This window comes from Nyctibius grandis, chromosome 3 (genome assembly GCF_013368605.1).
Source record: "Nyctibius grandis isolate bNycGra1 chromosome 3, bNycGra1.pri, whole genome shotgun sequence".
Taxonomy (NCBI): Eukaryota; Metazoa; Chordata; class Aves; order Nyctibiiformes; family Nyctibiidae; genus Nyctibius; species Nyctibius grandis.
The window spans coordinates 5,159,233-5,171,506 of NC_090660.1; the positions used below are offsets into that span (position 1 = coordinate 5,159,233).

The 12,274-nt window shown below is 41.8% G+C and overlaps 1 protein-coding gene across 2 annotated transcripts; it reads left to right on the top strand.

Annotated features, from left to right (window-relative positions):
- The first annotated feature begins 1,918 nt into the window (after positions 1–1,918).
- Positions 1,919–10,738, top strand: TXNL4A (thioredoxin like 4A). 2 transcript variants are annotated; one of them, XM_068396787.1, is made up of 4 exons: positions 1,919–1,972; positions 2,201–2,374; positions 9,661–9,764; positions 10,465–10,738. In XM_068396787.1, the coding sequence occupies exons 2-4, from the start codon at positions 2,222–2,224 to the stop codon at positions 10,634–10,636; spliced, it is 429 nt and encodes a 142-aa protein (XP_068252888.1). In that variant the 5' UTR covers positions 1,919–1,972; positions 2,201–2,221; the 3' UTR covers positions 10,637–10,738. The 2 variants fall into 2 exon arrangements, with proteins under 2 accessions (XP_068252888.1, XP_068252889.1); XM_068396788.1 differs by lacking the exons at positions 1,919–1,972; positions 2,201–2,374 and adding an exon at positions 3,503–3,579.
- Positions 10,739–12,274: the final 1,536 nt, after the last annotated feature.

Below are 12,274 nucleotides of genomic sequence, written 5' to 3' on the forward strand. Positions count from 1 at the left end.
GCGCGGGGGACTCCGGCACGGCCTGGCTGCGGTCCCAGGAGTGCTTTGTCCGAAAGGAGGCTCGGCTGCCTTCCTCGCCTCTCACGCTCCCGGCTCTGAATTTTCCAGAGAGGAGATACCCCAAACCGAGGACTTGGGTAGTTTTTGGAGAGCTCTGCAATTCTGGGGCACAAGTAATTTGGTACAAATTCCCGCTGCTGTTCCAGGACTGTTCCCCACAGCCCTAGCTCAAGCTTGCGTGGATTTTGTATAGTGGAAAATACGCTTTTCTCCTTGTCTGCTTCAAGCCACCCTTTTAAATGAGTATGTGGTATAGAAAAATATATATGCCTTTCAGGAAGCAAAAAGATCGGCCTGGGATGCCCCACCTCAATGGCCAGCATGATTCTGAAACCTAATGCTGAAACGTCCTGGTTTCGCTGCTGATCACTTCAACTGAAACATTGACCCAGTGTGCTCAAGTACCGGCATTTGGATTGCGAGAGATGGGAGAGCATGAGGGTACCAAAGTGTGAGTCCTGCCAGCGCAGGTCCCACGGGCAGGGTTAGCTCTGGGTGTAGGGTGCATCAGAAAAAACGCAGAAGATGGAGGTGCGGTTGTGACCCAGCTGGCTCAAACATATCCATATTTTCACACGGCGCCCAAGCCACAACTAGCACTAGCTGAAGCACGAAGATCAGCAGCAAAACCAGGACGTTTCAGCATTAGGTTTCAGAATCGAGCTGGCCATTGAGATGGGGTTAATATATTGATAAAATCTTCCATAACCAGGAGATGCACGCAGCTGCTCTCTCTGTTGCAGCATCTCCTTGATCAAATCCAATGGAGGCACAGGGAGGTTTTTTAACATCCACAGAGTGGTCAGCGGCAGAGATACAGAGACTCAGGCTGTGGTGACCTCCATTTCATCCCCCCAGTGCCACCCAGTAGCACCGCTCGGGCCAGCTGCACAGACCACCGTGGCATGGCTCCATGCCCCACTTGCGAGGGGAGATGCCCGTGGCCCTGACCAGCACAACCTGCCCACCCATTTGGGTGCATCTGGCTTCTTGGGCAGCAGGGACACCCCCACAGGGCCACCTGCCATTTTGGTTGCCCTCTTGGCCATCGCCCAGGAGCCAGGCCTCAGCCCAGGCTCTGTCGCTGAGGGTTACGGAATTACAGAATGGTTAAGGTTGGAAGGGACCTCCAGAGGTCATCTAGTCCAACCCCCTGCCAAAGCAGGTTCCCCTAGAGCACGTTACATAGGGTCATGTTAGGTTGGACATTAGGAAGAATTTCTTTTGAGAAAGGGTCATTAGACATTGGAAGGGGCTGCCCAGGGAGGTGGTGGAGTCACCATCTCTGGATGTGTTTAAGAAAAGACTGGACATGGCACTTAGTGCCATGGTCTAGTTGCCAGGGTGGTGTCAGGGCAATGGTTGGACTCGATGATCCCAGAGGTCTCTTCCAACCTGGTTGATTCTGTGATTCTGTATGTCCAGGTGGGTTTTGAATATCCCCAGAGAAGGAGACTCCACACCCTCCCTGGGCAGCCTGTTCCAGTGCTCTGTCACCCTCAAAGTAAAGAACTTTTTGGTTCTGCAGCGGGTGGGATGGGGACACGGAGACCCCTGAGAGGACAACGCCTCCGCCTGGCCCTGGGCACGGCTGCCTGGCCGCAGCCCAGACGCGGGGGGGCTCTCGCAGGCCCCGCCATGTCACTTCCCCGGCGATGAGCAGTGACAGCCCAGAGCTGCCTCTACCTCCCTCCCCCGCTTGGTACGGCCCAAGATGTTCTTCCGCCGCTCCCCGCCTGCCTTCACACTTGGTGTGGTCCAAGCGGGCTCCGCGCTCTGCCCCGCCCCCTCCGCGGGGCGGAAGCGCGTCTCCCAGTGGCGTGTCCCGCCGTGCGGGCGTACTGCGTCACTTCCGCTTCCTCTCACGCCGCGGCTCCGTCGCCCCGTTTCACCGAGAGAAGGACGCCCGGGGGTGCGGCGGGGGCGGGACGAGGCGGGGTGGGGGGGCCCGGCCCTGGCGCCCGGTGGCCGCTGGCGCCTCGCAAGGGCCCGGCGAGTTGAGGGCATCGCTGCGCCACGTGCGCTAAACGGTGGCCTGGGCCTGCGGGGGGCTGGGGGGGCTGTGCCGCCGCGGGGGGCTGCGGCGCCGTGCGAGGGCAGGCCGGGCTGTCAGCTCCGGGGTGTTGCTGTCGTCCCGCAGGCCCGCCACCCGCCCGTCAGGATGTCGTACATGTTGCCGCACTTGCACAACGGCTGGCAGGTAGACCAGGCCATCCTCTCGGAAGAGGACCGAGTCGTGGTCATCCGCTTCGGGCACGACTGGGACCCGACCTGCATGAAGATGGACGAAGTCTTATACAGCATCGCTGAGAAGGTAAGTGGTGCTGTAACGTGAGACGGTCGCTTTCTGCGCTCAGAGTTTCAAATGAAGCCCGAGGCAGGTTATAACTCGGTTTCTGGAGGAGGCATTCCTGCTTTAGGAGGCAGCAAGAAAGCTGTGTGGTTTGCTTTCATGAGTGTCTCCTAAAGTCGCCGACTACCGTGACGTTTGTAGCATTTAAAGGGGTGAAAAGAGCGTGGCAAGTTCTGAAATCAAAATCGCTGCCTGTTAATAACCCATCGTTTAATGAATGTCCGCATTCAAGCAGAAGCAAGTGCTTGGTGGTAGGACTGCTGTGGCTGTAGGGTAATGCAGCACTGGCACTTCACAATCAGAATGTGTAGTAGCTTCAGATTTCCATTTGAATTACTGAAAAAGTTACTTTCATTTTGACTCTGAGATCCTAAAATGTACAGAATGGTGTTGGTTAATCTGTCAGTGATATTACTCGTAGAGGTAAATGGCGTTCCATTGAGTTGCATGCACTGAATTAAATTTCAGGAGCCAAACTCTGAAGCTGTTTTCAGATGGAAACTGAATGCCTGCTGACAGCTGGTCACTTGCCTAAGATAGATAGATATTGAAGAAAAATTAGGCTGTTAACATACCTAATCAGCTATAATTTACTTTTTCTTGTATTTAGTAGTTTTGAGTAGTGATAGATGTTGAAAATCGACAGCTTTTTAACTGAACCACATAGAAAATGAAGCAAGAAAAAAATCTGAACCAGAAACGGTAACTTGGGTGGGAAAAGGAGTCAGCTATTTTCATGTAAAATTGTGCACATACTGCATAGCTTGATGCAGAGTTCTTTTTGTGGTGTACTCCTTTCTCTTTTAATGTTATTTTTAAATAAATGAACTTCTGTCTGTAAAATCCCTACAATGAAAGACCTATACCTATAGCTAAATGTTAAGATATAATAGAATACAGTAAGGAGTTGTGATGTGGTTTAATTTAGTTGTTTTGTGTTTAACATGGTGGGAGTGTGTTATGTTCAGGTACTGTTAGTATCGACTTTTGGCAGAATGCTTGGCAATTTGGCAGGAATATTGGCAGTTAGGGGTGACTGGGGAAAGACAGAACAATGTAACTTCTTATTTAAAAATCTCCCTCTGCAGAAATGGCAAATTAAAGGGGGAGATCCTTCCTCATCCTCTTGCTTACAAGCCATGTTTGGATCTCTGCTGTTTTAAAGAGTGAGTAAAAGTTCCAATTGTACAGGTGTTTATTCTAGAGAATAATATAGAATGTTAACATGCTGTAATTGCATGCTACATTTGAAGAAAATGTAGCCGTATTTGACATTTGTTACCACGGTGCAATATTCTTTTAGTCTGCAGCATATTTTTGGGTAGCAGTAATATTTGTCTGTACTTTATAACAGAAAGCAGTATTTTTTCAGTTTGAATCCTTTTTGGGGAAAAGAAACTGGAACACTGTATGAAAATACATAGCAGATTATTTTCACTGAAATGTACTCCACTTACAGTTGACTGTTTTTTTTTCCCCAGTGTTAGATGAAAAAGAAACAAGGTTTCACTGAGTTTCAAAACCAATAATAATTGTAAGATGTTAGATTTTTACTTTGTCAGGGTTTCAACCAAACATCTAAGAATTGAGTTTCACTAAATTCCTCTGGAACCCCACTTTTACAACTACATTTTTTTTAAAACTACATTGGCCAAGAAGGCCAATGGCATCCTGGGGTGTATTAGAAGGGGTGTGGTTAGCAGGTCAAGAGAGGTTCTCCTCCCCCTCTACTCTGCCCTGGTGAGGCCGCATCTGGAATATTGTGTCCAGTTGTGGGCCCTCAGTTCAAGAAGGACAGGGAACTGCTAGAGAGAGTCCAGCGCAGAGCCACGAAGATGATTAAGGGGGTGGAACATCTCCCTTATGAGGAGAGGCTGAGGGAGCGGGGTCTCTTTAGCTTAGAGAAGAGGAGACTGAGGGGTGACCTCATGAATGTTTATAAATATGTAAAGGGCAAGTGTCATGAGGATGGAGCCAGGCTCTTCTCAGTGACATCCCTTGACAGGACAAGGGGCAATGGGTGCAAGCTGGAACACAGGAGGTTCCACATAAATATGAGGAAAAACTTCTTTACAGTGAGGGTGACCGAACACTGGCACAGGCTGCCCAGAGAGGTTGTGGAGTCTCCTTCTCTGGAGACATTCAAAACCCGCCTGGACGCGTTCCTGTGTGACATGATCTAGGTAATCCTGCTCCGGCAGGGGGATTGGACTAGATGATCTTTCGAGGTCCCTTCCAATCCCTAACATTCTGTGATTCTGTGATTTTTTTTAAAAGGAGGCTTACAGTTATAAAAACCCATCCCCTGAAATAAAGAGCTTTGGCTGCTAAATTGCTTTAATACTCTTTTTAAAAGAAATATTTTAAAACCATGATTTATCTAGGACTGAATGCTTTAAGTCAGATAACCTCTTGTGAAACCACGTCACTTTAACCAATAGGTTGTGTTGGGTCAGTGTGGGTTTAGGGAGGATTGTTCAAATGTTTTGCATTTATTTAACTGTAATCAGAAGTGTGAATAGCTGTGGCTTTTGCTTAAACATTAGTTGCACCTCTGCCTTTCTGTTCATAAAGACATCTAAACATAAAAAACATTGTCTGGAAACTAGTTAGGAAGATGAGAAGATGGAATCTTAGTTCTTGTCTCAGATTTCCTTAGGTATTTACTGGATGCACTTTGGGCCATAAGGTAACATATGGCTGTGAGATTTGTTTCTTAAAGGGAGCTGAAATATTAAGGGGAAAAAAAAAAAGAGTATTACTTACCCCTAACAGAAAGGTAAAGAAACTTCATGATTGTTGCCATTCTTCATAGTCATTGATTATATTTCTGTGGCAATCTCATGTTGTAGGAGTGCTTTAATTTTTTTTGTAGTCACATTGTTAAGAAAGACAGGAGGGAGATCTTTGGAGGACAAATGAGATTTATTTCATCTGACATATGATTTTTCCTACATCTGTGTTTCCTATTTACCAGCAAATGTGATCTTGATCAAGATAGGATAGAGAGTATGTATCTGTTGTTAAGGGTCCTATAGATTCCTCTTCTTTATAGTCTTGAGCCGTTCTGTTTAAAGATTTAATAGTAGTCCACCCAAGTAGGTACAGCTCTGTGAAGCATTAAAATAGCCTGTAACTGTGGCTAAGCAATAATGCACTTTTGTTTTTTTTTTTATACACCCGTTGAGTAATGTAGACTAATTTCTGAAGCTACAGTAATTAAGGAAAAAAAACCAACCAAACAACATTGAAGCCCAATCAATGAGTAAGTCTGATAAAATTTTGAATCCGTGCTGCTGTTTGGCTTTTAGTGTCCTACTCCATCCTGTTCCCCTGGACAACAGCTATGATGGCCTGGTAAGTTAGAGAAAGTTTTGAATTGAAAGAAGGGTAAAGGAAGTCAAAGTGTCAGAAATAAATACATTCAAAAGTTAATATCTGTCTTGTTTTTCTGCTGAAAATATTCTTATCTTCAGGTGTTGAACAAGTGTGGAGCTGTCCAAAAGAAGGTCTATCACTAGAGGGTTGGTTTGTTTTTTCAGAAAGCAGCTGACTTATTGCAACAGGTTTACTATATTTTAGTGTATGTTATGAGGTTAAGTACTTCCAGAATAAACTTGTGTTATTATGTGTTCAGATTCTAAAATACCACAAGGTTTTTTGCGTATTATCTGGACAGTAAAATTTTGATTTACATTAACAACCTTAGTGGACTCTCAGTTGTTACAACTGCAACTGATTTTATTTAGTGTGGTTTGCTTGCTTGGAGTTGTATTTAATTCTTGTTCTGAGGTCTCCATACTATATCCCCAGTTATAACTCAAAAGTCAGAAATAACTTGTTAGCAACAGCCGTGAAATGATAGTGAAGCTTGTTCTATATAGGAATGTAGTTTTTGAACTGACAGCTCTGTCTGCGGGGTGGATTCACTTCCCAATGAATGGGAAGAGGTTAAGCTTTGGTTTGTCCCCACGGGCTTACTAGGTCAAGTATAGATCAACTCCTGCATCCATAACAGCCTGAACCCAGAAACACATCACAGAATCAACCAGGTTGGAAGAGACCTCTGGGATCATCGAGTCCAACCGTTGCCCTGACACCACCCTGTCAACTAGACCATGGCACTGAGGGCCGTGTCCAGTCTTTTCTTAAACACATCCAGAGATGGTGACTCCACCATCTCCCTGGGCAGCCCATTCCAATGTCTAATAACCCTTTCTGAAAAGAAATTCTTCCTAATGTTCAACCTGAACCTCCCCTGGCGACTTCAATTGCTTTTGCTTAAAATGGAGCCTAAGCTAAAGCCTTGTGAATTAGAGCCCCGCTGTGCATGAAGCTGGCTCAGATGCTGCTCTGTACTGCTGTGAAGCTGGCTCTGTACTGCTGTATCTTGGCTCCAATATCGTGTCTGAGACAGTAAGTGCTTCTTTAGGCTGTAAAACTGGTCAATACTGTGCAGAGAGACATGAGTAGTTCTGCAGGGCTTATCTTGTGCTGAAATAAAATGCCTCTTGGTGAAAAGCCTGCCCAGCCTGGCATGGCCACTAAACGGTAGATATTATGGCCACTGCAGTGTTTCTGCATCACCCTTTCCGTATTTAGCCTCTTACCCATGTTTTTGTCTAGTTCGCTCTTTGGCCTGAATCCCAGCCTCCTGCTGCTGCTCATATTGGAGTGTTGCATGGCAAGGCCCATGTCACAGGCAACCTTGTCAGCCAGTGTCCAAACTCAACAAAACACATCCTTCTTCAATGCACTTCCAGGCTAAGTGGTTTTGGAGTGGTAATCTTGTCAGATTTGAAATTAAGAAAGCAAGGGAGAAAGAATAGAGCCACTTTTAAAGTTCTGAATTCAAATTTGAGCGTTGGTATCTAGCTTTGAGGTCTGCTTTAGACTTCATACAAGCTTTTGAGCAGGCGACTGTCATCAGTTTCAATTCTGTAAAAGTAGGTAGCTGTGCTTGTATTCCCATGTAGGAAAGAAGAAAGATTCAGTTAATGTATGAGATACTTGGATTAGTAATAACTTGTATATACGCAGGTGATTTGAATGATCTAGTTCTTTTGAGTAAGATCTCTGTAATAATTTATTTAAGACTTCAATAGTCTGCTTCTCTTTTCTAAAACCTTAGGCTGTTGATGTTCATTGCTAGTGACAAGCATTTCTGTTTCTGCAACAGCACAACTGAGTTAAGTGTACATAATGTGAAACTAACTTTAAAAGTTTTGTTGTTCCAGTACTATGTGGAGTACACAGTTCTTGGAAGTAAAATGTTGGTTTAGCAGTATTTTTGTAGTGGTCTTCTGGTACAACATATAATCTTGGACTAATCTTTCAGTGAACAAAGGTCCTAAGAACGTTGTATTAATGCTTGGTTTAACTTAAAAAAAATAATTTTCTAATCTCCAAACTCAATAATTGTTCAAAGATTATGTTCAGTTTTTCGGAATTGCCGAATGTGTTGTGGAAATTTCCCCACCCAGCAAAGCTGTGCTGCTGATGCTAGAAATGTCAGCAGGATGGAAGAAGAAATAATAGGAGAAAATGAAAATGACAACTGTCTTCTGCCTCCTAAGGCTAACCAGGGAGTAACCTCAGTCACTTCTCATCAAAATTGTTGACTCTGAACATCCCATTAAGCTTGTTAGAAATATTTTATATAAAATTGAAATGGACATGAATGATCACTTCAGAGGGTGTTAGAGTTTGATATTACAACTAACTTGGGTTTTCAAGGCCTTACCTCTTGCCTGTTTTGGAACATGGCTTAAATGGGAAGTTTTCATTAGATTACTGACAGAGTCTAGGATTATAATTGGCTCCATAAAAGCACAGTAAAAACTATTTAAATGCTGTTTCACTCCAGAAGAGATTTTACTTTCTTCACTACTAATACTTACTTACATCTTTGAAGTGTGATTATTTTTTGTAATTTAGAAACTGTCTTGAAGCAGAAGTCCATCAAAATATATTTACTGTGTGCTTCAGGGTTTTTTTGTAAACAAACATCTCCATACTTTCTCAATTTAAGTGCCTGTTAGGATGTTTAAGGATAGGGTACACCATATATAATATTTTTCTGGTACGGTCTAATCCTGTTTTGTGGACTAAAATAAAACATCTTTACATCAAGCAGAAATTATACTACTCATAGCATTACCAGATGTTTAATAGCAAAATTAATGAGTGGGAAGTACTGTGACAAACAGTAAGTTTTTCATAAATCTTAGACCACGTGTGTTACCTCAGACTGGTAATTTTGCATAGTCAAACGGGAAGGACCGAAATTGTATGTAAGTAAGGATGGGGGGGGCAAGGTTGTGTGTTCATGGTATAATGCATGAGTACAGTTACAGTTAAAGGTTTGTGTAATTTAGATACCTACTGACTTATATGTTAGTGTGTGTGTGAATTTCTACTATACACGTATGAGCTAAGTTTAGAAACTAAAACTTCACCTAATTCCACGTACAGTCAAATGTGCTACATTTAGGAAACAAAAACATACCATGGTTTTCTTTCAGGAATGAACACATTGACTATGACATTAAAGGGGAGGGATTCTTGTGCATTTGACTCAGTAACTCTGCAAAATGAAAGCCTGTTTTGCCAGAATTGCCCAGAGAATAGCTTCTCATCAAGGTCTTTTTTGCATTATCAATTAAATTTTTAAGCTCCTGTTTTAGCTTTTCACCTCTGGAAAAAGCTATCAGTTTTTATTATTAAATTATCAGTTTTATTTTCATTTAATGTGCCTTGTTAAACAAATCAGATGGTGTAGAGGGGAAAGAAATGCTTGGAGGCAGGCACCAGGGCACTTTAGATCATTAATTTTCTGAAGTCTATATGCAGCTGATGAGAGAGGCAAAATGTGTCAGCTTGGCTTACACAAAGCAGTTACTCACTTGTTCAGAGCTGTGCACGTCACTGTGAGGTCTCAGTTGTATATAAAGCACATTTGTCTCTCTGGATGTTGATTTAGAGACATCCTAGTTGATACTGGGTGTGAAATGAGCATCTTGGCTATATGTAAAAATATTTTCCAGGTTAATTGAATCCCAACCTCCTGCTGCTACTCATTTATTATTAAAAATAATGGCAAGAGTGTTTACTGTGATTTTATGACTTAATATTTTGGAAAATAAATGTTGCAATAAAGAAAGCTTATGTCTTTTAATCGGTAATACAAATAATCAAAGGCTTGGTAATATATATTGCTTTTATATTTCCTGTTTTCTTCTGTTTAGGTAAAAAACTTTGCTGTTATTTATCTTGTGGATATCACTGAAGTACCAGACTTCAACAAGATGTACGAGTTGTATGATCCCTGTACTGTCATGTTTTTCTTCAGGTACATGAATGTAACTCAGTTGAATTTTTTGTGTGTCAAATACAGTGTCTCAGTAGATCATTTCTAAATGCATATCAGCATACTGATGCTTATATTTTTATTGTTCTACAAGAGAGTAAACTGATTAAATAGGAAAATGGCTTGTTTTCCAATTAGCCTAGTAACAGTGCTTTGATAATAGAGTACAAATTAGCAATACTGAAAACTCTTTTTATTATCCATTGTTTTTAGTTTTAATTCTGAAACTCCCTGTATAGAATACTGCAGTAATATGGCAGTCAAGCTTGTCAAACTTCCTTTAAAAATACACCCAAAGTATTAAGGTTTCTTGGAGCTAAGGCATCTGCATTGATGAGATAAAATGTGCTACTGACGAGCGTGGAACTCTCTCTGGTGTTAGACAGTAGTGGGAAAGAAATATAAACAATGAGGAATACGCTGAAGAATAATTGCACTGAGCAGCAGTCTTTGGGGGCCTGTTGCAGTCTTTGTTCTAGCTTTAGAAATAGGCAGTGAAATGTCAACTTGAGTGACAGGACTAGATGCTCTTTCCTTGAGTCTTGTTTTGCAAGCCTGTTTATTTTAGGAGGGTTTCTTTTGAATCTTACAAAGCATTTTTATGGGGGATATAAAGTTTATTTCTGAATTATAACAACATGTTAACTGGTCTGTTTTGTTTTTTTTTTCTCTCCCTTTAAAGGAACAAACACATCATGATTGATTTAGGTACAGGTAATAACAACAAGATCAACTGGGCAATGGAAGATAAGCAAGAGATGATTGACATTATAGAAACTGTGTACAGAGGAGCCCGCAAAGGTCGAGGTTTGGTGGTATCGCCAAAAGATTATTCCACTAAATACAGATACTGACATTTCTTTGGGGCTGCCTTCTTTTTTAACCCTATGTCCACTTAAATTTATTCTTTTGTATGTGTGTACATATATATATTAAAAAACCCTACAAATCTTTCAGTTTTGAGTGTATTTTGAATTATTTAAAAGGTTTGAAGTCCGTTTGGAAAAGTAGAAGACACTAAGCCTGGAACTGTCTGACTGCAGTAATACTGTAGCTGAATTTTGGGTTGTGTTTTTAGTTTTTTAAAGACTTTGCTCTGTGTTGTCCTTTTGGTATTATGTAGTATTTTTGTACACAAAAAGCCTGTTTGCAGAAAAACATTTCAACTGTTTTTGTTAGCTTTTGTTACACAAATATCTGGGAAAACTATACTACAGCTTTTTTAAAAGAATAAAGTGAGTTCCACTTATTCACTTTAATTTTCTTTAGCTAATTAAATTTGAGAATTAAAACATATAATTGGATGCAAAGTCATAATGTTGAAGATGGAGGCTTATCACTTCTGTCAGGATTTCCTTGCATAGTATCTTGGTCTTATGTATCCACTAAGAATAGGAATAAAACACTATGGTGCATTTATTAATATTTAGCAAAACTCAGAGAAAACATCTTCCATGACTTTATGCACACTTCCCCCCCCATCAGCTTAATTGACTTGTGGTGATGGACTTCTTTTTCATGGTGATTATGCATACAGTAATCAGTTGGAAGTACTTGGTAGCTTCTGCAGTGGCAAAGGCTAATTGCAGTTCAAGAGCTGGCTGCATAGTCAACAGCTGAAGAAAGGGTGAGCTGTGCTTTCTCTCATTTGACCTCGTTTATCTAATGGTGTACTATAATGCATATATACTCACGAGACTTGGACTGGATTCCACTATTGTGTGGCTTTTGAAGTTTCCATTTGCATTTCTGACAACTTTTGTGGTGATGAAGCCAGTGTTGTGGGGGTAGTTTTGTGGGTTTTGTTTGGTTGAGGGTTTTTTGGGGTTTTTTTGTTTGTTTTTTTTTTTACCTGATACTTGCATATTTACAGGATTAAGAAAAAACAAGCCAGATTATACAGAAAGGTGGTATCTGTACTTCTGGTCCAGTTTGTCACAAGAAAAAGAATATGCTTTTTCACCATCAAGTGTGTTTTAGAGGATTTAGAATGAGTCAAGAAAGTAAAACACAGGGTCCCAATTTCTACTTAAGTTAATCTGGTTTACAGTGGTTATTAATTATGGAATCATTTATGTTGGAAGGGAACACCAACCTTGCAGTCAAAGTAGGTCCCACTTGATCAGGTTGCCCAGGACTTTGTGGTCCTGAGGTTCCTGTTGGCCCATTTCTCCAGCCTGTCCTCTGGCATATCAGCCTCTCCCCCTGGTTTGACACTGCTTGCAAATCTACACTGATGAAAGCATTGAATAGAATGATTTCTTGATACTCGTGAAAACTCTGTAATAGATGCCAAGTATTAACACCTGCCAAAATTTTAAAAAGCATATTTATCCTTCATTAGCTGAGGTATTGTATTTACCTGGTAATGCTTCAGTTTCTGCATTTGTTTCAAACAAAATCTTTCCTCCAAAAAGTACCAATGTTTCGGTGTACAAGAAGCTTAAGGTTAGTGCAGATGTGCTGGTTTCTTTACCATGTCTTGTTCAGGA

Excerpts from the sequence above, each read along its gene's own strand:
- TXNL4A (XM_068396787.1), top strand. The coding sequence starts at position 2,222 with ATGTCGTACATGTTGCCGCACTTGCACAACGGCTGGCAGGTAGACCAG. Across the intron at positions 2,375-9,660 it reads TATACAGCATCGCTGAGAAG|GTAAAAAACTTTGCTGTTAT; the intron begins GTAAGTGGTGCT and ends TCTTCTGTTTAG. Across the intron at positions 9,765-10,464 it reads ACTGTCATGTTTTTCTTCAG|GAACAAACACATCATGATTG; the intron begins GTACATGAATGT and ends CTCCCTTTAAAG.